This window comes from Cucurbita moschata, unplaced genomic scaffold (genome assembly GCF_002738365.1).
Source record: "Cucurbita moschata cultivar Rifu unplaced genomic scaffold, Cmos_1.0 Cmo_Scf00019, whole genome shotgun sequence".
NCBI lineage: Eukaryota > Viridiplantae > Streptophyta > Magnoliopsida > Cucurbitales > Cucurbitaceae > Cucurbita > Cucurbita moschata.
The window spans coordinates 3,479,848-3,506,262 of NW_019268535.1; the positions used below are offsets into that span (position 1 = coordinate 3,479,848).

The 26,415-nt window shown below is 36.3% G+C and overlaps 2 protein-coding genes and 1 non-coding gene across 3 annotated transcripts; 2 read left to right on the top strand and 1 right to left on the bottom strand.

The window, feature by feature from the left end:
• The first annotated feature begins 7,536 nt into the window (after window positions 1-7,536).
• LOC111456788 (berberine bridge enzyme-like 18) lies at window positions 7,537-10,223 on the top strand. The gene is made up of 2 exons (XM_023098781.1): window positions 7,537-8,449; window positions 9,452-10,223. Exons 1-2 carry the CDS (start codon window positions 7,555-7,557, stop codon window positions 10,192-10,194), a joined length of 1,638 nt encoding a protein of 545 aa, XP_022954549.1. The 5' UTR covers window positions 7,537-7,554; the 3' UTR covers window positions 10,195-10,223.
• Window positions 10,224-18,715: 8,492 nt separating this feature from the next.
• Window positions 18,716-21,355, top strand: LOC111456787 (berberine bridge enzyme-like 18). The gene is made up of 2 exons (XM_023098780.1): window positions 18,716-19,628; window positions 20,557-21,355. The coding sequence occupies exons 1-2, from the start codon at window positions 18,734-18,736 to the stop codon at window positions 21,297-21,299; spliced, it is 1,638 nt and encodes a 545-aa protein (XP_022954548.1). The 5' UTR covers window positions 18,716-18,733; the 3' UTR covers window positions 21,300-21,355.
• Window positions 21,356-25,870: 4,515 nt separating this feature from the next.
• Window positions 25,871-25,978, bottom strand: LOC111457342. Its single transcript, XR_002712922.1, has one exon. It is a non-coding gene; the product is annotated as a Plant small nucleolar RNA R71 (small nucleolar RNA).
• Between the last annotated feature and the right edge of the window lie 437 nt (window positions 25,979-26,415).

Sequence of the window (26,415 nt, forward strand, 5' to 3'; positions counted from 1 at the left end):
TTTTTTTTTTTTTTTTTTTTTTTTTTTATACATTACTTGACTAACAAATACCTGAGTTGAATGAGTGGTTTGGAGCAATGCACGTGGTAATGCTTTCGTTCTTTTTAGTTGAACAAAAAGTTGCGTTAGATTTAAATTCTTGATCTGTGTCGATGATATAATATTTTTACGAATATTAATAAAAACTCAAAATGAATAACCTAATCAATTCAACGAGTTTGATTATTAACTTATTTAAATTTTGTGAGTTATATTGATTCATATGTTGTCCTAAAATTAAATTATTTTAGTTATTGTCATTTTATTTCTATAACAAAAATTTGAATAAATAACTCAAATAATCGGGTTCATGACACAATATCTACCACTCAAAAGTGTGAATAGATCTGAAAATATTATTACTCAAAACAATACAGAGTTAAGAATGAGAAATAAAATTGAAATCTGAAGGTTCAATCTTCATTGATATTCACAAGTTTAAATAGGATACCACATACCAACTAATACCTACGAAAAATTTAAACTAACTAAATCTTGAGAATAAATAAAATATACTACTACTCAAATCATAAAAGAAAAAATATTAACGGATTACACAAACATCTAAAATATATTCTATAACTAATATATTCTCAAAATATGAAGGGACTAATTCAAGTAGCAATAAGTTACACTAAATTACGACCGTTCAAGCTAATGTTTTTATGGTATGGTTTAGTTAACTTCATTATTTATTAAGATTTATTTAATTACTTGAATAATTGGGTTTGATCAATTGAAGCTAATCTAATTAAAGCATAAACACTTCAAAATATTCTAGCAGGTCGAAAGATCCTAATATAGAAATTTATAAATATATAAATTTTAAAGAATAAGATAATGACGTATATAATGAGTAATGGATTGCATATGGTTTTGAGATCATCCAATCAAACACGATATTGAAAAAACTTGGGGGAAAGTTCATGGGAATCAAAGCTTTGAAATTTGTTTGTTCAATTTGTGTGGTGGCTAAGTTAATATTTTGTTATTATAGTTCATAATTAATTAATAAATAAATAATATTGAAATTGTCAATTGAACAAATTCTCCATTCCTAGCAAGAACAAGAAATTATTATTGGTTGTTGAATGAAGAAAGCTTTTATTTATTTATGGAAAAAAAAATGCCCATTTTAAAGGTCAATATTGCTTTCATTCGTCCGACTCCCAACTTTTTGTTCACATGGATGGGATATCAAATATAGTCAATTGCATGTGCATATGTATTCTTTGGCATTCTTTGGCATGCATAAGGAGGTTCGTGGTGATAGTGTTCATATGACTTGAGAATTCGACTAATTTCAATTTGAATTGAGTTGAATTTTTGAAAATTTAAAAATTCGAGTAGATTCGCAAGTTGATATTTTTTTGGTCTAGTCAACTTGAAAAACTCGAAAATAGGGTTATAACCCAACCTAACCTACCCTACTTTTAAGATTTTATAAAGATTAATGTTATTTTACATTTGTAACGAAAGTTAGTATGGATTGTGACTCGTAAACGTTTAATATTTGAGTTTTATAAAATTTTAGTTATTAATGTAACTTGGATAAGTAGATTTAAAAAAAAACAATTAAGAAAGAACAACCGAACAAAAGAACCAAACCAAATATGAAAATAGAAGGTTAGGTTGGGTTGGATTGTGAACTCTATTCAAGTTGCTTCGGTCACCAACCCAACAAACGTGAAATTTTAGATATTGAAAATTACTTTTAAAGTGTTGCAGTTACATTTCTAACCATTGGAAAGTTTCTTTTTGTAGTTTCAATTCCAATAGTTGTCGTTTAAACACTCTTAGTCATGTTGAGCACCATTCAACGACGATTAAGGTCTATTTTGGTATGTTTTGGATGGGTGTTTTTTTTATAAGCTTTTGTGAACTCGGTTTAATGGATTTAGATATATAGGACTCTAATGCTTGATATCACAACCTGATTTTCTAGGCTTTCGAGAAATTAGACCGCGATAAAAAGATGAAAGCATAAACAAATAAAATAAAAGTAAAATAAAACAAACAAATAAAAGTGCCGAAAATAAGGTAAAATTTTTCATGATTTAAAATCATAAAATACCATAGATGAAAACCAATATCTAAATCAATACGTATACAAAACAAATACTATTTTAGTTATTTACAAGGGAGGAACACGTGGGGAAATCTAAAAGAAAACAAATGAAAACCCAAAAGAAAGGAATACAAATTAACACTATGCCTCGGGTTGACACTCCTCTATGACGGTTCAATTCCTGAGCACCTCTCTACCTCGAACCGTACTTGGATTTTCAAGCTTCCTTGAAGTTCTTCAATGACGGCCACTATTGGGGGAATAGGTTCTAGGCTCTTTTAGCTCTTGTTTAGAAACTGAAGTAACAAGTTTGAAGGGAAATGGTGGATAATTTTCCTCGAATTTGGAAAAAATCTGAGAGTAGAAACTCAAGATCTAAATGGTTATTACTTGCAATTGGGAGCTCGACTCAACTCAATTCTTGTTCTATATGAATGCTTCAACTTCATACTTTATAGGAGAAGTTTAAACCGACGTCGAAACTTCTAGAACCATTATAATTTGGAGAATGGTTTTTCTAGATTTCTCATTGGAAATATCGTCTCCGATCAACGAGCAATCGACCTCCAATTTGAATTCTAGACGTTGGATGTAGTGAGTTGTGTATCCTCTAAAGCATACTCAAATTTAGTGAAGATCCAACATGAAAATGGAGATTCAAGGGATTTTCTGATCTGTGTCATTTTCGTAAATATCTCGAAGTTCAGGAGTATTTTGGTAATTTTTCATTTTTTAAAATATTTTATTATTATTTTCTCCGCCCTCCAAATTTTTTTGTCGTCCTCCATTGTTGGTCAATTTTTCCTTCTTTAGAATCTTGAAATTCCTTCGGATCAAAATTTAAAATCCAGAAATTTCCTTAAAAATTAGAAATACCAAGTTTTTGTCCATTACACTTTTTTTTTTTTTTTCCAATTATTTTCCAAAGGCCTTAAAGGCTTAAAATCACTTGTTATGATATAGAAGTGACATCGTTTAAATTTCTTTTTGAATCCTTTGAGTCATACATGGGCAGCTTAATTCCTATAGAATCCTTTGAATCTTACATGGGCGGCTTAATTCCTATAGAATCCTTTGAGTTTTACATGGGCGGCTTAATTCCTATAGAGTCCCTTGGGTCTTATGAAGGCGACTTAAATTTTATTAGAGTAAATTACATTTACTTTGGGATGTTACACTAAAAGCTAAAGACCATTGTGAATATTTGAAACAACAAAAAAGAATTAAAAAGTATAGAGATTAAGTTACTTTACTTAAAAATAAATTTAAAAAAAAAAAAAAAAACTTTCCCTCAAGTTTTTATTTTATTTTATTTTTTATTTATTTTGGTGTACTTCGACCAAGTGTTGAAACCAATATTGTCGTGGTTGTAAGTATGACGTTTGTCTAAATTAAGTCTAAAAATGAACTTTAGACACGTAGATTTTTCATTCAACATTCTAACCGCTTATCTATTTTGAAGATAGTTTTAAAACATTTATAAAAGGAGACGGATAAAGTATAAGAAAAATACAATGTCATAAAGTGTTCACAACCAATCATACAAACTCTAGCAAAGCTAGGATACGAGTAAAGTCTAACCGGACAAAGCAAGTAAACCTATACAAGGAGACAAGTAAAAAGATAGATTGTGTGAAAAAATTTAAAAAACTACTCCCTCCACAGTAAAAGGGCTACTTTATTTTGTTAGGATCGCTCAACAACGCACATATTCTATAAGAGTGTGAAAGATACACTTGTAAACACTTTGGTTATAGTGATTGGCTACCACCCATAGATATAGAGGAATTTCTTCTCTCTGAACCACGTAAATTTTTATGTCTCATTGTTTAATTTCTGTTCGTAGGTGTATGCATGCGATCGATCTTGCTTCCGCTTCCACATTCGCTATAACAATTGGATATCAAAGAATTTTTTGTTGTGGCATTCCGCTGGTTATGGCATTTGGACACCACGAATGGTATCAAAGAATTAAAGGTCGTGGTATTTAGAGAATAACAAATGGTATGGGAGCTTGAAGATTGTTGCATTATTGGGGACAAAACACCTTGACTAGCTAGAATTTGAATTAATGAACTAATTGTGATGAGATTCCAAACATGTCATGTTATTTAAAATCTTCTATTAAAAGATTTAAACATTCAACTATAACTCGGGTTGGCACTTAAAAAATTTGTCAATCTCTTATAAGATCCAATGTTGCTTACCAAATGGAGTTACTTTCCTACATTTTAATATAAAGTTTTTAGCTCCAAAGTATTAAAAATCTTATCTCTTTGTTTTTTTTATTCACAAGTCTTCACATTAAAATAAAATTCTCAATCAATGTCATAAGGATTTGATGTACTCGGTTGTTTAATTGAACAAGGAAAATGCGTATCAAATATTCAAATTACTTAGCATCTAAGGGTATTGGGTTCGTTTCATATATATAAAAAAAATGTAATCTTATAATATTTTGTAAATGAGATAACAAACTATTTTTAAGATGATAAAATAAAATCCGTGACCACATTAGATTAAATAATTTTTATCCTCACTTTGTCTTAAGTTTACTTCTTAGTAAATAGCAAAAGGGTTGTTTTATGGTAAATATATATTTGATTTTATCTTTTATGTACCACAACCAATAACAATGAGATTCTCACTATTTTTATTCTTTTTCTACTTCTTCTCAAGGAAAAGTAACTGCAATGGGTCTCAATATTGTTTCGAAGTCTGTGAAAAGATTAAAAAAATTAAAAAAAAATACCCCTCCACCTCGATCCGTAGTCTGTGAAAGCTTGAAAAAGGAAAAGAAAAAAGGTGAGTATAAAAATATTTAGGAAGCAACCTATTTGTAGGTCCTCATCGCATCCTTAACCTAGTAGATATTCACGAGTTTTACTCCGGGCTCTAGGAAGTTCAGGCATAGTCTCAATTGTTGTTTGAGCAAGTAGGCTGCCTCGATGTTTGAGCAACACTCTTAACTCAATCTTACCTTTTAGGGATCCTAGTTTTCTATTAACCTAAAATCCACGAAATTAAATGCAACTACCATATACAAGTTTTATGGTCTTTAATTGTGATGTCGCCGTCAACCACACAGAGGTGCATTGCCTTTACTTGAAATATAGAAGTAGCATATGGATTGAATATTTTAAGAAATATTCAATAAGTGATCCCACTTTTGGGGTCAGGAAATGCAAACATATGCAATCATAATTAGGGATATATCATTTAAAACAAGCATAAAGGTGGCCTCCATTCCGGACAAATTGGATGTGTAGTACTTCCTTACATACGACCCACACGTGTAAGCATGGGCCCACCAAGCGAGCTCACACCCCTCTGGGCCTACATGGTTGGGCTAGTCGGTTGTAGTCGGACGTCTGATGGTACAATGAACTCTCGTATATCATGCAAAGCATGATGAGGATCATCATCATAGTGTATGTGTCCGTACTCATCATAAAAGCAGATGTATCCTGATGTAAATGAACATATAATATGCATGAGGTCCCTATATTTTTCATGTTAAATCATTCCTGCGACACAACCTCACACATCCTTTACATATTATTCTAGGTAACATGCATGCATAAGGTTTTATACATTCATCATTCATATCATTTAGGGTTGTGTATCAGAAAACTCTTCATTATCATAATGCATCATGAAATCTCATACATGCAATTCATCGTAACATGAGATATAATCATACTATGTTATATCATCATCACACTGTCATCATATCATAATGCATAATCATCATAACATATCATACTATCATAATACATCACATTATCAAAACATAATGCATCATCATAACAGATCATAATATCATACAAAAATCACATAATTATAACATATTACATCATCATAGTACATCATATCAACATACATGATATGTGCAAGGGCCACTGGGCACGTGTCATCATAAGACAAGTCTTCTAACCGAGCAGATAGTAGGACCACTTACTTGGTTGGCCTAGGCCAAAGCTACTATGACCCTTTGATGCTAGCTTAACGCTGCTCTGTAAAATTTAATTTTATCTAAGGAGTTCAACAATTATAAATTAGCATTCTACTATAGAAATTGACTCACCTAATTTGGCATAAAATAATTCAAACTTACTCCTCATAATTTAAATTGACTAAACTTAATTTTGAATAAAATAATTTAAACTAACTTAAAAAATTTTAACTAGGTAAGGGATAATCATACTAACTTAAACATTTCTGAAAAGGACACTAGTACAAAGGGTCTGAGCATATCATACCCAAGTCGAATAAGCTAAAATGCTAGCTTGGAGCTGTCAGAAAATGTATTCTCCAATGAGCTTCAAATCGTATAAGTGGGATGATAAAATTAAGTAAAGGATCTATCTTCTAGAGTGGATGTCAACTCCCCACTTCTCTCGATGTGGGACAATTTCCCTCTCTTTTTTTTTCTTCTAATTTTTTTGTTATTCTATATACATTTTCTACGGCTTGACTTAGGTAGTTTCTTCGCTTTCGCTTGCACACTAAATGTCTGGTATGTCTTAGGTTGAGGTTCTACCTCACAAAACTCTCTCTAGTGGCAAGAGTATAATATGTGCTAGCCTAGTCGTCATCCATGGAAGGTTAACTGAGAAACCCTTCCATAGGACCAAAAAGTCACACTACCCAGCTACTAAGTCAACCTATTGTGGCATCAGAGCCCCTACTAGTGTAAGTTTACGGTCTAGTATTGTTCTAATGACAGTGTGTAAGAGTTCAAGTGTTAGTCACTGGAGGTTCGATTGTGTTTGCGGGGAGCCTTTCACTATCTAAGAGCTTGAAATGGCTTGAGGACATGGAGCTTGTTAGCCACTATTTGAGGAGCTTTCAACTAGCGCTTAGTAGTAGACACATATAGAGTTATAGGTAGATTGAAAGGTTACCTACCGTGAGTGACGACTCCTCCATACCTATTAAACTCATCCTAGAGACCATGACAAATGAAGACACCTAACTTATTATTATTATTATTATTATTTTGGTTTAAAAAATAGTCTTGGTAGGATAATATTACAATTTTGGGATATTTTTTAATATATAATTTAACAAAAGAAAAAAAACAAAACAAAATAATTGGCTAACTTTGTTTATTTCCTTATTGATGAAGATTTTTTTTTTTTTAAGGAAAAACTAATGAAAACGCTTGTTCTCGTCATGAATGCAACTGTTTTAATAGAACTATTATGTACGGTGGATTTCTATTACCAATTATACATTATATAATTAGTTGACAATGTCAAGTTGGATATAGAATCCTTAATTTCATCAAAATCAACTTATCCAAACTTAAATTAATAGTGAAATAATAATTTGGTCAAAGGCTAATAAAAATCATGCAACCTTGCTAGATTAATTTTTTTTATGTCATTTTCCATTTCTTTCCCTGCAAACCACCATAAATAGAAGAGCTTTCAATCACAAAAATGTCAAACTCAGCCATGAATTCTTCTCCATTTCTCCCTTTTTCTCTTACCTTTCTTGTTTTCTGTTCATGTTCATCATGGGTTTCATCTAATTTTGCCAAACCCCATGAAAATTTCCTCCAATGTCTCTCCCATTATTCTCAAGATGCCTCCTCCATTTCAAACGTCCTTTACACTCCCTTCAATTCCTCTTATTCTGATGTCTTGAATTTCACCCTTAGAAACCTTAGATTTTCAACCCCTCATACCCCAAAGCCACTCCTCATCATAACACCATTACATGTTTCTCACATTCAAGCAGCCGTCCTTTGTTCCAAATCCCACGGCCTTCAAATCCGAACTCGAAGCGGTGGCCATGATATCGAGGGTCTTTCTTACGTTGCATCGTTACCGTTCATTATCGTTGACCTGATTAACCTGAACTCGATCTCTATCGACGTTGAAAGTAAGACAGCTTGGGTTCAGTCCGGTGCTACTCTTGGTGAGCTTTATTATAGAATTGCTGAGAAAAGTCGAAGCTTGGCCTTTCCGGCTGGGATTTGTCCGACGGTTGGGGTTGGTGGACACTTAAGTGGTGGTGGGTATGGGCTGTTGTTAAGGAAATATGGTCTTGCGGCTGATAATGTGATAGACGCTCAATTGGTTGATGCGAATGGGAAGTTTTTTGATAGAAAGTTGATGGGCGAGGATTTGTTTTGGGCTATTAGAGGTGGCGGTGGAGGGAGCTTTGGAATTGTGGTGGCTTGGAAGGTGAACTTGGTTTCGGTTCCGGCAACAGTGACACTTTGCGTAGTGAACAAAACTGTGGAGGACGGTGCAACCAAGCTAATTCATCAGTGGCAATACGTGGCTCACAAATTGGAAAATAATCTATTTCTTAGCATTCTTTTGGAAGGTATTTTTTTCGGACTCTTACCCAATACCTCTAATCCCACCACTAATAAATATTGAAATATTATTTTCTTTGAGCATTTCCTTTTAGACTTCCACTTAAGGATTTTAAAATGCGTTCCCTAGGGAGAGGTACCTAGACGCTCATAAAAGAATGGTTCTTTCTCCTACCCCACCAATGGAGATCTTACAATCCACCCCATTCGGAGCTCAGCATTCTTGCTGGCATCCTGCCTCGTATCCACCTCACTTCGGAGTTCAGCCTCCTCACTGGCACATCACTCGGTGTCTGACTTTGATACCATTTGTAATAGCCCAAACTCACCGTTAGCAGATATTGTCTCCTTTGTGCTTTCTCTTTTAGACTTCCCTTCAATGTTTTTAAAATGGTTGGTTAGGGAGTATTTTCCACACCCTTATAAGGAATGATTCGTTCTCCTCCACAACCGACGTGTTATCTCACAATCCACCCCCTTTGGGTCTAGTGTCCTCACTAGCACACCACTTCGATTCGTTCTCCTCCCCAACCGACGTACTATCTCACAATCCACCCCCTTAGGGGTCCAGTGTCCTCACTGCCATACCGCCTCGTGTCCACCCTCTTTTAGGGCTCAACCTCCTCACTGGCACATCATCCCGTGTTTGGCTCTCATACAATTTGTAATAGCTCAAGCTCACCGCTAGCATGACTCTCATACCATTTGTAATAAATCAAGCTCACTGTAAGTAGATATTGTCCTCCTTAGAGTTAGTAGATATTGTCCTCCTTAGACTTTCCCTTCCAGGTTTCCCCTCAAAGTTTTTAAAACGGTCTGCTAGTTAGAAGTTTCTAGACTCTTACAAAGAATGTTTCATTCTTCTCCCAACCGATGTCAGATCTCACATAAATCACAATATTCATAATATTCATGATTAAATTAGGAAATTTAAATTTAATTTTTAATTAGACCCTAAAATTCGAAATTAATTTTTGGTTAATATTGTATAACTCAATTATCGATGACAGGAGGGAATTTTACAAGACAAGGAAGCAAAATAAACCCATTAGCACTATTCTTCTCATTGTATCTTGGGAAGGCAGATGAGCTTTTAACAATCCTCAACACAACATTCCCTGAATTGGGTTTGTCAAAGACAGACTGCATGGAGACGAGTTGGGTCGAAACAGCACTCATCATGGGCACTGGCCTTCAACCTGGAAGTAAGCTAGAAGATCTATTAAGTAAGACACCTCTCATGACTGTAAGGACAAAAATGAAATCCGACTACGTCAAGGAGCCCATTCCCATGGCTGCAATCGAGGGCATATGGCAAAGATTAAGATCCGGAGATATAGAAACGCCACAAATTATATTCATTCCTTATGGAGGGAAAATGAGTGAAATTTCAGAGTTGGAAACTCCCTTTTCACATAGAGGTGAATATTCATACAAAATTGGTTACACCACGAACTGGATAGAAGGAGGTATTGATGCAGAGAATAAGCACCTAAATTGGATACGAGAGCTTTATAGTTACATGGCTCCTTTCGTTTCAAAGTCACCTAGAGCCGCATATCTCAATTATAGAGACCTTGATATTGGATCAAACAACAAGTATGGAAGAACCAACTATGAACAAGCTAGCATTTGGGGTTATAAGTATTTTGGGAAAGAGAATTTTGATAGATTGGTTCATGTTAAGACCAAAGTTGATCCTTATGACTTCTTTAGGCATGAGCAAAGTATCCCTACTCTCTCATCCAAATAGTTCTTACTCTTAACTATTACATGATTTGATACATGTGTTTAAGCTATGTTTCAACCCTATTTGTATGTAGCAAAATAATGGGCATACATGAGTTTTAATGTTTTGACTTTCATTTGTGGTTGGCTTGATGAATTCCTTTGTTTCTTCAAAGGAAACTTAAAGCATATACTTTTTGGATTGGTGAAAGATAGTAACATGACTCATGACACATCGTGAAGAAATCGTGAATATATGAGTTAATATACGAGCAACATCGAGTGCAAGACAGAAATCGTGAAGAAGATGCTGCAGGTCGGCCCCAATCACCTCGAGCATGTCTAAAGTTGTAATGACAGTTGAAATGACCGAAAAAGATATATGAGTTAATATATGCCCTAAAGTTGAAAATATCATTAAAAAAATTTAAAAAGGTCCCTCAATTCAATTAATATCAGGGACGTGAATTAATTATATTATAGAACTTGTTTTATAATATAAAATGACATGCCACTACTCATACTCAAACCAAGATGCTCTAGCACTGCTTCCTAAGAGCAGCGTGTCTACCGATTTCACCATAGCGGCTTTCTTTTATGAAACCAGATATACATACAATATGCATGGGATTAGCCGCTTCAATGGGATCTTTTATTCTGGTTGGAGGAGAAATTACCAAACGTCTAGCATTCCCTCACGCTCGGCACCAATGAGTTTTTTTTAGACAAAAAAGAAAAACTATGTCTTCGCCATAGAAAATATGAATATTAAGTAATAATAGCATGGCAATTTGAATTCGATATGAGATTTTTTTCTTGTTTTTTCTCTAAACCATTGGGAAAGAAGGGGATCAAAAGAAGGAGTCTTCTGAAGGCCGGCCAATCTAGTGCTCGAACTGCGGGAAGAAGGGCACCTGAGCAAGAATTGCTGGAGTAAGCTCAGGAACAAGGAGAAGGCCCATGTGGCTCGATCCGAGGAGGAAAAGCCAGCTCTTTTCATGGTGAGTGAATCAGTCCTACCCGATGTCCCCAACTCCGATTCCAAATCTACGGAGGTAATCGACGACGACGTAACTGCTCCGGTAAGCGTCGAACCCGAGGAAGAGCTCCAGTTGGGTGTAACAAAGACACCGACTGGGGAGCCAATTCAGCTGAAAGAGGAGTGAATGTTTGCTCAAATCGAGGAAAGAGACGAGTAGCAAGAGCACCAGCGATGGGTCCTCGACACAGGTGCAACAAACCATATGATCGGGGCCAGGTCTGCATTCTTCGAGCTCGAATCGAGGATTCGTGGGACGGTTAAGTTCGGCGACGGCTCCGTCGTCGAGATCGAAGGGGGTGCGGCACCATCCTGTTCATCGACAAGGGAGGTGAACACCGCAAGCTGACCGGTGTCTACTTCATCCCGACGCTCAAGTCTAACCTTGTGAGCCTAGGTCAACTCGATGAGGCCGGCTACCACATTTCCATCCAGCGTGGGCTACTCAGATTTGCGATGATCGACGACGGCGGCTCACACAAGTTAGGGCACGACAAACCGCCTTTACATCTGGAGTTGGAGATAGAGCAACTGGTCAGCCTATCGACTAGGACCGAAGAAGTATCTTGGAGGTGGCACGCAAGGTATGGGCACCTGAGCTTTCTTGCTCTACAAAAACTACACAAGGAGGAGATGGTGCACGGCTTGCCGGCAATTGAAGGCGTGAACAGGCTGTGCGATGGATGTCTCATCAGCAAGCAGAGGCGCACCCCCTTTCCATCTCAGGCATCCTATCGCACCGGTGAGCCATTGGAGCTTGTGCACAATGATATCTGTGGGCACATCAAGCTGGCGACCCTAGACAGCAAGACCCTCTTCCTCATGCTGGCTGATGACAAAAAAGCCACATCATGTGGCTGATCCTACTGCAAGCGAAAAATTAGGCGGTAGAGGCAATTAAGCACATTCAAGCACGAGCGGAGGCCGAATCAGACCCCCCAGCAAAACGGAGTGGTGGAGCGCCAAAATCAGACCATCGTCGAGGCAACAAGGTCGTTGCTAAAGATAGTCGAGATGCTAGAGAGGTTCTGGGCAGAGGCAGTAATGATGGTCGCCTACCTTCTCAATCGATCGCCAACACGAAACCTCGACGGGAAGACACCACACGAGGCCTGGTACAACAAGAAGCCAGCGGTACATCATCTCCTAGTGTTCGGCTACGTTGCATACATGAAGGACACGCGTCCACACCTCGCCAAGCTCGATCCTAGGAGACTGAAGGTCATCTTCATAGGCTACGAACCCGGGAGCAAGGTGTACAGGCTCTATGATCCTGTGGGGGGCGAGCTCACGTGTCGCGCGACGTTGTCTTTGACGAGAGCACCTTCTGGCAGTGGAACGACGTGACCGAGGTGGACCAAAAACTAAATTAATTCACGGTGGTGTACCTCATCACCGAGCTAGGAGAAGGAGGAGCGCAGCATCGGGAACCGTCACCACCGCCAGCAGCTGCATTGGGCACGCGTATGCCAACCCCAACCACAACTCTAGTTGTACCCCCTGAACCAGTAGAGTTCGCAACACCACGTATTGCAGATTTGACGTTGGATGCTGATCACGATGATAATCTAGTGGCCAGGTACCGGAGGATGGAAGACCTACTGGAAGGAGGTGAACCACTTGAACTGGCAGCACGCGAGCTCGAAGAAGAGATGGCGTCCATCATTGAGAACAAAACGTGGAGTCTAGAGGACATGCCACCGGAAACCCGAGCAATAGGACTCAAATCGGAGTTCAAACAATAAGGTAGGAATATACCACATGTCTTCAGGAGAAGATTGTTACATAAATCCTTGTTTTAGGTTAAAAGTCCTTCCTCATTTTTAATGACTATTTTTAGTTAATAGTTAAAGCCGCACAATTGAAGTTAGTGGAATAGTAAGTCGAGTGGACAGGCTTTCATTAAGTCTACACTCCTCTCCATTTTTAGGATATATTGTTATTTAACTCCTTTCCATTTGTAGGATATATTGTTTTTCCTATTTTTTCTCCTTCAAACTATAGGCTGTTTTTCTTCTCACAATTTCCTCGTCAAATTTCTAGTCAAAACAACATACATCTCTCTGCTCTTTAGCATACATCTGGTCATCTCTACCATCGTTCGATTACGCCTTTCTACTCCGTCATTTTGTTGTAGTGAAAATGGTGCAGTAAGAAATCTCTTCATGTCTTCATTCTCGTAATAGTCTTTAAAAGCAGTAGATAAGAACTCTCCTCCACGGTCTGTTCTAAAGTTCTTAATCTTCTTGTCTTTCTCTACCTCCACACTCATCTTCAACTTTTTAAATACACTAGTGTTTCATTCTTGTTTTTCAACAAAAACACCCACATAAATCGTGAAAAATCACCCACCAATAATATAAAATATATATTACCTCCATAAGTCATTGGTGAAATAGGTCCACATAGATCTCCATGGACGAGATTCAATGGCTCCTTTGCATGATATGTTGTTGTTCGCGAAAAAGGAGTCCTATGTTGCTTTCCAATTAAACACCCATCATAGAATTGATTGACTTGGGTGATTTTCACGAACCTTCAACCATCTTTTGTCAGTTAATTGCTTTAAAGAGTGAAAATTCAGGTGTCCATACCTCGCGTGCCAGAGCCAACTATTGGTCATTAAACACACGTGATCCTCAAGCTTCAGCTTTGCTACATACAATTTGTTGGATTATTTGGTCACCATAATAATCAAGCTTCTGGCATTGCCATATATCTTCATCACAGTGTCCTCTATGACAGTTTTATTTCCACTCTTGTCCAGTTGTCTCAAACTTATTATGTTGCTTTTGAGTTTGGGTATGTAATAAACTTGTGATAAGATCAAGTGCTCATCGGTTTTGCATTTGAAGAGTATTATTCCTCGACCACAGAGTTATCATCGAAACGTAACTTTCCAACAACAGATGTGTTGAGCTCACGAAACACCCTCCTTTATCATGACATGTGGATGCTTGCTCCAGTACCTAGGTACCAGGAATTTTCAACTCCAATATTTGCTAGTGGCGGCACTATAGTTTTATTCAGCATCACAAAATTAGGCTCTTTATCACATGGGGTTTTAATTTCACACGCCTCTATCATCAGCAATGAAGACTTCTCATCCTTCTGCATCTCTATCAAGTTGAGTTGTTCATCTTTTGTGGAACACTTTGATGTGAAGTGTCCCATCTGCTGACAACTGTATAACTTAATTTTACTTTTGTCGAACTTATTCTTCTGAGTTTGTGACCCTCCTTTATCTCCTCGATGCGAGTCACTTCGCCCACGACCTCTCCCTCTTCCACGACCCCGTCCCCTGCCTCCTCTGGAACTGCCTTGATCCTTCCCTTCTTTCTTTGAGGATTTTGCATTCTCTCATCCCTTCCATTCTGCACGACTGAGGAGAATGATTTCATCTTTTTCTCCAAACCCTTGCCACCTTTCTTCATGTGCCTTGATTGATCCAATAATCTCATGAACAGATTTCGTTTTGAGATCACTGAACTCCTCAATCGTTGAAGTGATTTGAAGAAACTTTGCAGAGGATCGTAGAAGCTTCTTAACTACTTGGATATCATCCACAGTATTGTCGAGGTCTCTCAATTTGTTGACAATAATGGTGAGTTTTCGAGAATACTCGTCAATATTTTCTGAATCACCCATCCTCAACACTTCAAACTCCCGCCAAAGCTTCCTTGGCCGTTTTCTTGATACCCAACTGTAGCAACATATCTTCTCCAATACTTTGATAAATAGTTTCTAAAGCCATCTTATATTTGCGGTTATCTACTGTTTTGGGTGATTCAATTGTCTCCCAAACACCTTGTGCCATCATAAATATCCCCATTTTAATCACCCAAGCTGCATAGTTGCATCTTGTCAACATCGGGTATTTGAGTGTAATAGATCCCTCCTTTTCTTGAATTCGTACACTCACTTCGTTTGAGGCATGATCTTCTATTGCACCGGTGCTTTGGCTCTTGCCACTCGATTCCTCTCTCTTTTTTTTATCTCTCTCTCTTTGCTCTCTTCTTGACTGCTCAATCTCTAGGTGAGACATGATTGAAAACCGGCCTAGATCTTGAAGCTTTGATACCAAATGTAAGCAATAACATATTTTGAGAAGGAGCAAATACACACAAATTATTATTATTATTATTATTATTATTATTATTTTGTTTGTGGTGGTGTGTGTTACCATGGTAACTATTTTTCTTATATAATGAAAAGTAATATTAATCAGCTACTCCTACTTCCACTCATTTTACATTGTAAAAGCTAGTTCAAACTCATCAACAAATTTTTCCTATTTTATGGAGGAATAAAAATCAAAATAAAATAAATGGTAATAGCTATTTTTAGTCCAAGCTTATGACATCAAAAGAAATTAAAAAAAAAAAAAAACAAGTTTATAACCAACCGAAGCAGCACAAGAAGTTTCTTTATACAGATAGTCATAGTGTCATACAGTCGGTGAGAAACTCGGTCTATCATTCAAAGACAAAACACAGAAGACGATACCATTTCACTCACAGATTAGTGGAAAATGGTAACTTGTTTGGAGAAGATAGAGGGTGCAAAGAATTGAACAAACATGTTGAAAAAATATGTTGATGTTGGAAGAGAGGTTGTGCAAAACCTCAATTGGTATGGTGCAGTGAAGATGTTGATACTCAATGAAATTCTTGGTTGACTGGAATTTTTGGGTTATGGAGTCTATGCCTAGGTAGGGTGAAAATCTCGTACACATATATTTGATAGATATTTATATATAGTCGGTGGTTATATCTATATATAGTAAATGGAAACTATATATGTATATGTCTAACTACTTTCAAGATGTACATTCTTCTTTCTCTATATTCTCTATTGGTGTACATACGTCATCAAAATAAATCTTTTAGCCAATATTCTTACTCGGATAAGTGTACGTTGTTGTGGGATCCTACCAATTCTCTAAGTTAAAACTACTAACAATTCTCTTAAATAAATCACTAACTATTTTCTATAATTATTCAAGTTAATAACTATTTTTACTAGGCAAGCTTAATGACTACATCCTTGTTTACTCTAAATTCTTAGATGATCATGATACGCATGTATGATCATGATACGCATGTACCGTAATAATGTTTTGATTACTTCGAGAAATGAATGTTTGTATGTAAATTTAAAGAAAGGTAACTTTTGCATGGAAAAAGTTTAACTTTCTGAGATCTGTAGTTTAATTTAATGGTGTTGAGGTTGATGAAGAGAGAGTGAAACTATAAAGATTAGTCTATACCTAAAAGTGTAAGTGTGGTAAGAAGTTTTTGTGGTCTTGCAAGTTTCTACTATAGGTTCATTAAGAATTTTAGTACAATTGCTTCACCCATGAATGAACTTGTTAAGAAAAATATTTCCTTTGGACGGGAAAAAGATCAAGAACTTGCTTTTAACACTTTGAAAGAAAAATTGAGTTATGCTCCCTCGCTTGCATTACCTAATTTTGAATGAACTTTTGAAATTGAATGTGATGCTAGCAGAGTAAGGATAGGTGTTGCATTAATGCAAAATCAAAGACCATTAATGTTCTTCAGCGAAAAGATGGCAGATGCATCTTTGAGGTATTTAACTCATGACAAAGAGTTTTATGCTTTGATTCATACATTGAAAACATGGCAACATTATCTTTGGGCTAACGATTTCGTCATTCATACGGACTATGAAAGTTTAAAGCATTTGAGGCAACAAAATAAACTCAGTAGACGACATGCAAAGTGGTTGGAATTTATTGAAACATTCCCTTACGTCATAAAATATAAATGAGGTAAAGAGAACATTGTTGCAAATGCCTTATCATGAAGGCATGTCATCCTCAATACTTAACTATGCATACTATCTTGTTTCATACGTCAGTTTCTTGTAACTTGTAAGAGAGTTCATGGAGATGGTTTAATATAAACACAATGAAGTTCCTAAAACTTATAATATGCTTGTTACCTGTTGTACCGTAGGTAAACAAGCTAAGTCTAGGCTTCAACCACACGATTTATATCCTCCATTACCTATTTTTAATGGTTGTTGGATTGATATATCAATGAATTTTGTTTTGGGTTTACCTAAGACTAGGAAAGCTTATAATAGCATCTTTATTGTGGTTGGTCCATTTAGTAAATGGGTCATTTGATTCCTTTTCACAAAATGAGGATGCAAAACATATTGTTGTTTTATCCTTTAGGAAAGTTGTACAATTGCATGACATTTCTAAAAGCATAGTTAGTGATTGTAATGTTAGAATTTTAAGCCACTTCTAGCTTGTTTTGTGGGGTAAGTTGGGAACTAAGCTAGTATATTCAACTATTTGTCATCGTCAAAGGATGGACAAATCGAGGTTGTTAACAGAATCATGACTATTATGTTTAGGACTATTATTGATAAAAATCTTGGGGTTGTTAACCGATAGTAGGGTCACGTAATGAGTATTTTTTAAAATACTCAAGCCACGTGCAACCTCTATTTCAAGTTAAGGCAAAACATTCTTGTAAGTCTGATGACGACATTACAACTCGAGATCATGACACATGCATAGGATCAACGCTTAGATCATTAATTTGTTTTCTTAGATCATTAATTTCATAAATTTAATATCTAAAGTTTTCTTCCAAATCAATGGTTAACGCTTTCAAGTTTCTTCAAAAACTATTACAAATCATTTATCTCTCAATTTTAATTAAATTTTCTCAATCAATTGTTTATTTCAACGTGGAAAATGCGTAAGAAATAGTCAAATTTCATTACGGCATTCGGATCTTTTCTTACTAAAAAAATCAATATATTTTTGTAAATTAAATTAGAATTTTTTATGTTTAATTTGTAATTAAAATATAGAAATGATTACATAATTAAAAATAAGGAAATGATCATTACAAGTTATCCTAGTTTTTTGGTTGATAATATTTGAGGGGTAGATTAAATCTGTTGGTTCATAATATAACAATTTAATCATATGCTAAATTATAAGCTTAAAAAATATTCATATTATTTATATTATTTCTAAAATTGCAATATTATATTTAACATTTCGTGCGTATTTCAAACAACTATTATTAAAATAAAAATTTATTAGAATATTTGACAAAAAAAATCTCCTATGATATTTTGAAATGACGTGGTAATAACGACATTCAAATACGTTTGACTTTTCATTTGACATTTTGAACAACTCTATTTAACGGGTTTTAAAATTGTGTAACTGACGACGATACGTAATGAGCTAAAACGAACAATATCTAATAGCGGTTAGCCTCGGTTGTAATTTATTTTGAAACATTAAAACACTTTTCTCGTTGTGAATGCAATTATTGATTTCTAGTACCAATAATCCATTTTGTAATTAGTAGAGAATTTCATATTTGATATTGAATTTTTAATTCATCAAATTCAACTAAGCCAAACTTAAACTAATGACAAAATAATACTTCGGTCAATAGAACATTTGATTTTTGTATGTCTTTATCCATTATTTCCACCATAAATAGAGAAGCTTTCAAACACAAAAATGTCAAATTCAGCCATGAATTCTTCTCCATTACTCCCTCTTTCTCTTACCCTTCTTGTTTTATGTTCATGTTCATCATGGGTTTCATCTAATTTTGCCAAACCCCATGAAAATTTCCTCCAATGTCTCTCCCATTATTCTCAAGATGCCTCCTCCATTTCAAACGTCCTTTACACTCCCTTCAATTCCTCTTATTCTGATGTCTTGAATTTCACCCTTAGAAACCTTAGATTTTCAACCCCTCATACCCCAAAGCCACTCCTCATCATAACACCATTACATGTTTCTCACATTCAAGCAGCCGTCCTTTGTTCCAAATCCCACGGCCTTCAAATCCGAACTCGAAGCGGTGGCCATGATATCGAGGGTCTTTCTTACGTTGCATCGTTACCGTTCATTATCGTTGACCTGATTAACCTGAACTCGATCTCTATCGATGTTGAAAGTAAGACAGCTTGGGTTCAGTCCGGTGCTACTCTTGGTGAGCTTTATTATAGAATTGCTGAGAAAAGTCGAAGCTTGGCCTTTCCGGCTGGGATTTGTCCGACGGTTGGGGTTGGTGGACACTTAAGTGGTGGTGGGTATGGGCTGTTGTTAAGGAAATATGGTCTTGCGGCTGATAATGTGATAGACGCTCAATTGGTTGATGCGAATGGGAAGTTTTTTGATAGAAAGTTGATGGGCGAGGATTTGTTTTGGGCTATTAGAGGTGGCGGTGGAGGGAGCTTTGGAATTGTGGTGGCTTGGAAGGTGAACTTGGTTTCGGTTCCGGCAACAGTGACACTTTGCGTAGTGAACAAAACTGTGGAGGACGGTGCAACCAAGCTAATTCATCAGTGGCAATACGTGGCTCACAAATTGGAAAATAATCTATTTCTTGGCATTCTTTTGGAAGGTATTTTTTTCCGACTCTTACCACGATGTGAAATCATTTTAACCACTAACCAATATTGTGATTTTATTTTGTTTGAGCATTTTCTTTTAGACTTCCATTTAAGGATTTTAAAATGCGTTTTCGAGGGAGAGGTACCTAGACTCTCATAAAAGAATGGCTCTTTCTCCTACCCCACCAATAGAGATCTTACAATCCACCCCATTCGGAGCTCAGCATTCTTGCTGGCATCCTGCCTCGTATCCACCTCACTTCGGAGTTCAGCCTCCTCACTGGCACATCACCCGGTGTCTGACTTTGATACCATTTGTAATAGCCCAAACTCACCGTTAGCAGATATTGTCTTCTTTGTGCTTTCTCTTTTAGACTTCCCTTCAATGTTTTTAAAATGGTTGGTTAGGGAGTATTTTCCACATCCTTATAAGGAATGATTCGTTCTCCTCCCCAATCGACGTGTTATCTCACAATCCACCCCCTTTGGGTCTAGTGTCCTCACTAGCACACCACTTCGATTCGTTCTCCTCCCCAACCGACGTACTATCTCACAATCCACCCCCTTAGGGGTCCAGTGTCCTCACTGCCATACCGCCTCGTGTCCACCCTCTTTTGGGGCTCAACCTCCTCACTGGCACATCATCCCGTGTTTGGCTCTCATACAATCTGTAATAGCTCAAGCTCACCGCTAGTATATATTGTCTACTTTAGACTTTCACTTCCAGGTTTTCCCTCAAGGTTTTTAAAACGGTCTGCTCATTAGAAGTTTCTACACTCTTATAAAGAATGTTTCTTTTTTCTCCCAACCGACCTGAGATCTCACATAAATAGCAATATTCATGATTAAAGTATGAAATTTAAATTTAATTTTTAATTAGTCCCAAAAATTCGAAATTAATGTTTGGTTAATATTGGATAACTCAATTATTGATGACAGGAGGGAATTTTACAAGACAAGGAAGCAAAATAAACCCATTAGCATTATTCTTCTCATTCTATCTTGGCAAGGCAGATGAGCTTTTGACAATCCTCAACACAACATTCCCTGAATTGGATTTGTCAAAGAAAGACTGCATAGAAACGAGTTGGGTCGAAACAGCGCTCATTATGGGCACCGGGCTTCAACCGGGGAGCAAGCTAGAAGATCTACTAAGTAAGACACCTCTCATGACTGTAAGCACAAAAGTGAAATCCGACTACGTTAAGGAACCCATTCCCATGGCTGCAATCGAGGGCATACGGCAAAGATTAAGATCCGGAGATATAGAAACGCCCCAAATTATATTCATTCCTTATGGAGGGAAAATGAGTGAAATTTCAGAGTTGGAAACTCCCTTTTCACATAGAGGTGAATATTCATACAAAATTGGTTACACCACGAGCTGGGTAGAACGAGGTATTGATGCAGAGAATAAGCACCTAAATTGGATACGAGAGCTTTATAGTTACATGGCTCCTTTCGTTTCAAAGTCACCTAGAGCGGCATATCTCAATTATAGAGACCTTGATATTGGATCAAACAACAAGTATGGAAGAACAAGCTATGAACAAGCTGGCATTTGGGGTTATAAGTATTTTGGGAAAGAGAATTTTGATAGATTGGTTCATGTTAAGACCAAAGTTGATCCTTATGACTTCTTTAGACATGAGCAAAGTATCCCTACTTTCTCATCCAAATAGTTGTTACCCTTCAAGTGTTATATGATTTGATATATGTGTTTAAACTATGCCTCAAACCCTATTTGCGTGTAGCAAAATAATGGGCGTACATGAGTTTTAATGTTTTGACTTTCATTTGTGGTTGGCTTGATGAACTCCTTTGTTTCTTCAAAGGAAACTTAAAGCATATACTTTTTGGATTGTTGAAAGATAGTAACATGACTTATGACACATGAAAACAAGTGTGTTTTCTTTTTCTTCGTAAACTAGGTGGGGATAGGATGGTGAGTGCTAGCGTGCTTGTCATCCACGAGAGATTAGCTGGCAAACCCATCCCATAGGCCATAAAGTCGCCCAAGGTTGAGGGCACTATATACCCTCGGTATGTGCCAGCTCCACTAACTACCCGTATGATTTACACCCTCCCATAGGAAGAATCCTCCGTGCAATGAAACCAATGACTATCTGCATGATCAATGTCCAACCATATGACGGATCCATCATGTAGGATAATCTAAAAAACTACTGAATCACACATCTCTAACTAGCTTCACATCTGTCTTAGCGGTACCGTATCGAAATGGGAAAGAAAGTAAAAGTTCATTAGACACTATACTAGTTGTTATATGTCCAGGAGAGTTATCTTTATCATGCTTGGATGTTGTGGAGGTATGCTAGTTTTTTAGGGGCATCTAGGCAATTTAAACCACACTCGCACATGGGTCTAAACCTCTAATCACTTATGATCTTGGGGTGCAAGATATACTGGAAAAGTACTCATCTGGGTCAACATGTAAACCACACTTGTTATAGAGCCCTAATCCTAATTGAGTCCAATCATGAATGCTTGCTAGGTTGATATTCCTATCGATCACCTAAGCACGTAATCCATGATCTAATCTTCACCTTAGTCATATTTGGGAACTTAAGAGGTTTATTGGATTCTCTAGGTAAATAGGTGGTTTAACGTGGACTTCTGGTTCCAGGATACTTTGTTACGACTCCTTAAGTCTTTTATTATTATTATTATTATTATTTTGTAGGAGCACGAGGGTCTAGACCCTGTGACCACCACTCACGATCCAAAGGTGCTCAATCTTCTAGAGGCATCCTGACCAAGGTCATCGTCGAGCCAACCTAACTCTGTGTAGATAAACACGCTCTACAGGGAGAACACACAGTCAAACACCTAGAGCTAAAACATACTACATCATGTAAGTATACAAGAAAATAAGCTCAAGGGGGAGATAACATCCATCATTTACTCGGAGCACGGGTCACAATAGCCAATTCTCTTTTTTATCACAACGAAAAGCATATAAAATAACATTCACCACAAATCTCATCATAGGGAAATTTTGATAATTTCTTACCTCATACATAACATACTCATCCATATTTCCCAACTCGTATTTTAGTCATTCATATACTCTTTCTAGCTTTGGATAATACATAAGACAACATGCTTCAAAAATCTCAACTAAGAAGCATATTGATAGTTTCATACATACAGTACACATTCATCTATGAACGCCCTTATGAAGTTCTTAACGTACATTTTCTAACTACCTAAAGAACAGAATGCTCGCATACTAGTACATTCTAGTGATCCGTTCAAGTATTACTTGCCCAAAGCTATGTAGTTACTCTCTTGAATGAAGTGTGTCTTCCCAAGTAAGCTTTTTTTGCATGTTATGAGCTCCATAATATCTTATATTTCTTTGGCAAGTCTTAACTCAAGTAAAATTAGGGTTAGAATTGAAATCGTGACAAAAAAAACATAAAATAAAAGATCGAATGCAGTGAAAACGGGCTTAGAAGTGCACGTCACGTGCTTGGAAGGCTCACCACATGCAGCCATCATGTGTGTGTACCACAAGACCAAGGAATTTTCATTCCTATGTTGGATATGGCCTACGATCCAAGTATATTGAAACAAATAAATTAAGTAAAAAGAACAACTTCAGGGGAGAGATCATTTGAACTGAAGAACTTTAAGCACTTATGCTTTTAATTCTCCTCGTTGTTACGAATAGAGCATACATCTGAAAGCACTAACAAATTTCCTAAACTTTCTCCTCAATTTAAACCACTAAAAAATCTCCTAAATCACTTTTTCCAACTCTACCTCTACATAGAAAAAGGATAGCAAGAACATGGATTATAAGCACAAAAATCAAGAGATGTATGAGAAACCTGAAACAAAATTTCAAGGAGTAGGACATTATAACAGAGATTGCACTAATGGGAAAATTATGAATATCAAAGAGTGAAAAATTGTGATAGGAGATGAAGAGGCACGTGAAGATATAAAAGAAGAAAATGATGAGAGTGAGGAATTTAGTGAAGATGACCCTACACATATATCCTTAGTTACTAAAAGAGCTTTGAACACCCAAATTAAGAGAGAACTTATTTCAAACTAGTTGCCTTGTTCCATCTATACCTTGTAGTGTAGTCATTAATAGTGGTAGTTGCATCAATGTTGTTAGTTCCATTTGGTCAAGCTTCAATGGTTGAGTGATCATGAGAAAGTGAAGTTAATTTGACCCGCTCTTGTTTCTTTTACTATTGAAAAATATGTTGGATGTGGATAACTCTCCAAGAATAGAGTTATATAAAGTTTTTTTATAGTTAATTTTGTAAAATTCATCATTTTCTCATTAATTTTTTAATTTATTCTAATTAGTATACATGAAATAGTCCATTGTGGATTAATATGAAAAGAAATTCAATTTGCATACATCAAGCTTAATTGTATACTTAATTGAGTCATTTGGTAAAATTCCAGAACATTCATGCTGAACCATTATGCTGTAGCAAAACTGGAAACAATACTACTTGCATCTGGAAATAAATTGCTGACTCTAATGTTGAAGCAATTCGGAACGCAAACGTTTTGGGGATGACATGGAAATTTTAATCATCATCAGCCGTTCACGTGGATCATTAACTACCAAATTAGAAACATCCTAGGTGGACGATTTTATCCTTTTTCAACCCTAAAGGAGAATAAACAAACATTATAAAAAGAAAATGATACCTAAAAAGGGAGAGCCACACTTTGGAAAAAATAAAAATCAGTTTAGACAGTAGAGCCTATGCTACGGTGAACTGCTGTGAAATCAGAGCAGAAGAAGGAAAACCCTAATCCAGAAGCTGTTGATAGTAGAAGAAAAAAAAGACCAAGAAGGATAGGTTAGGGCAAAGAAGTGGACGTGAGAGCTCAAGGGAAGAGAACTTCCATTGAAGAACAACAACAAGGCGGGATAACTCTCTATTTCCTTATTCTCTTTTCTAATTCTATCAATTTTACATGATTGAAATGTGGATTCCTCTGTTTAATTCAGTTTGTATGGAGAGCTAAACTTTATAGGGGAGGCGAGAGAGTTTTATATAGTTGAAGTATATTGACGGTATGATTTTAGTTTATTAAAGAGTTGTTGTTAATCATTTACATGTGTTTAATTAGCTACTTTACATACATAGTTGTTCTCCTATTCGGAAGAATAGAGGGAGCAATGAAATCCTCTTTAAGACTCTAGTTCCATTTCAAGGAGACTTGAAGGTAATCAAAAGGTGAGGAATAATTCTTCTCCTAGAGCCTTGTTAATAGAAATTACAACGATTATGAAAATAATAACCATGCATGACCTCAGGAAGTGAGTTTGGGAATCTATTAAAAGAAACTAATATCTACCACAAAACCCAACAACTTATCTATTTATTCTCTCTTAGCCGAACCTTCCTCATTATAGTTGATAGGTTCTCGGTGGAATCGATAGTTTACTTATTACTTGCTACTTGTGATAGTGTATACTTGCACTTATTATTTTAATTTTACATAATTTTATTATATACATCCACAAGCGATCAAGTTTTTGGTGCGGTTGTCAGGGAACCTAATTTGGTTATTTTACTTGTAGATTTTCGTGAGTTGGAGCCAAAAAGAAGTCATAGTAAGCTGAATTTTCCATTGCTTAATTTACTACTGCAAAATTATATTTACTGCTATAGAATTTTGTGCATGAACCCACCTACCGGTTTGGAATTTATTTTTTATCCCAAAATAGAGAGAACCTTTAGACGAAAGTTGAGGGAGAAAAAGAAAATGACAGAACAGAATATACAGCAAATAGCCCATTGAATCCGGAGTTTGAAAATCCAGCATGGCTAATCAAGAGAGAATTAGTGCTAATGTCATTCATTTAACAGATGACAGAGAAAGAGCGATCCGAGCATATGCACACCCAGCTGTGGAAGAGCTAAATTCGTGCATTACTAGACCCGAAATGCAAGCAACCATGTTCGAGTTAAGGCCTGTGATGTTTCAAATGTTGCAAACCATTAGGCAATTTCAGGGACTACCGTTGGAAAATCCCCACCTACATCTAAAGTCATTTTTGGGAGTTAGTGACTCATTTCGATTTTAAGGAGTGGATAAAGATGTGATTAGATTGAACTTATTCCCTTATTCTTTGAAGGATGGTGCTAAATCATGGTTGAATACTTTCACACCGGGAACAATTGATTCTTGGAATAGTCTAGAAGATAAATTTTTTATCAAAGTATTTTTCACCCACTAGAAACGCACTGTTCAGAGATGAGATTTTCGTTTTTCAACAATTTGAAGATGAGACACTAAGTGAAGCTTGTGAGAGATTTAAGGAGATGCTTAGAAAATGTCCTCACCACGGATTACCTCATTGTATACATATGGAGACTTTCTACAATGGACTGAATATTTCTACTACAATGAAGCTATTTTGTCAAAGACATACAATGAAGCATATGAGATCCTAGAAAGAATAGCATTTAACAATTGTTGATGGGCCGATGTGAGAAGCAATCTAGGAAAGAAGACCCGAGGAGTATCGGGAACATCGCTTGAGAGCCTAATAAAATAGACCTGTTTATAAACTGCCAGCAGACACCAAAACGCCAAAAAGAGAGGGCATGGAGCAATGCCAAGCAATAGAATTGAGAAGTGAGAAAGAAATACCCAACAAGGGAGAAAAAAAATAAAAAACACAAGTTGTTGTACAGAAAGAGCATAGCAAAAATTATGCAGAAGCTGTTGTACAGAAAGAATACAATAAAAATTATGCAGAAACTGTGGAGCCTACTAAAACACAAA

Excerpts from the sequence above, each read along its gene's own strand:
- LOC111456788 (XM_023098781.1), top strand. The coding sequence starts at position 7,555 with ATGTCAAACTCAGCCATGAATTCTTCTCCATTTCTCCCTTTTTCTCTT. Across the intron at positions 8,450-9,451 it reads TCTTAGCATTCTTTTGGAAG|GAGGGAATTTTACAAGACAA; the intron begins GTATTTTTTTCG and ends TATCGATGACAG.
- LOC111456787 (XM_023098780.1), top strand. The coding sequence starts at position 18,734 with ATGTCAAATTCAGCCATGAATTCTTCTCCATTACTCCCTCTTTCTCTT. Across the intron at positions 19,629-20,556 it reads TCTTGGCATTCTTTTGGAAG|GAGGGAATTTTACAAGACAA; the intron begins GTATTTTTTTCC and ends TATTGATGACAG.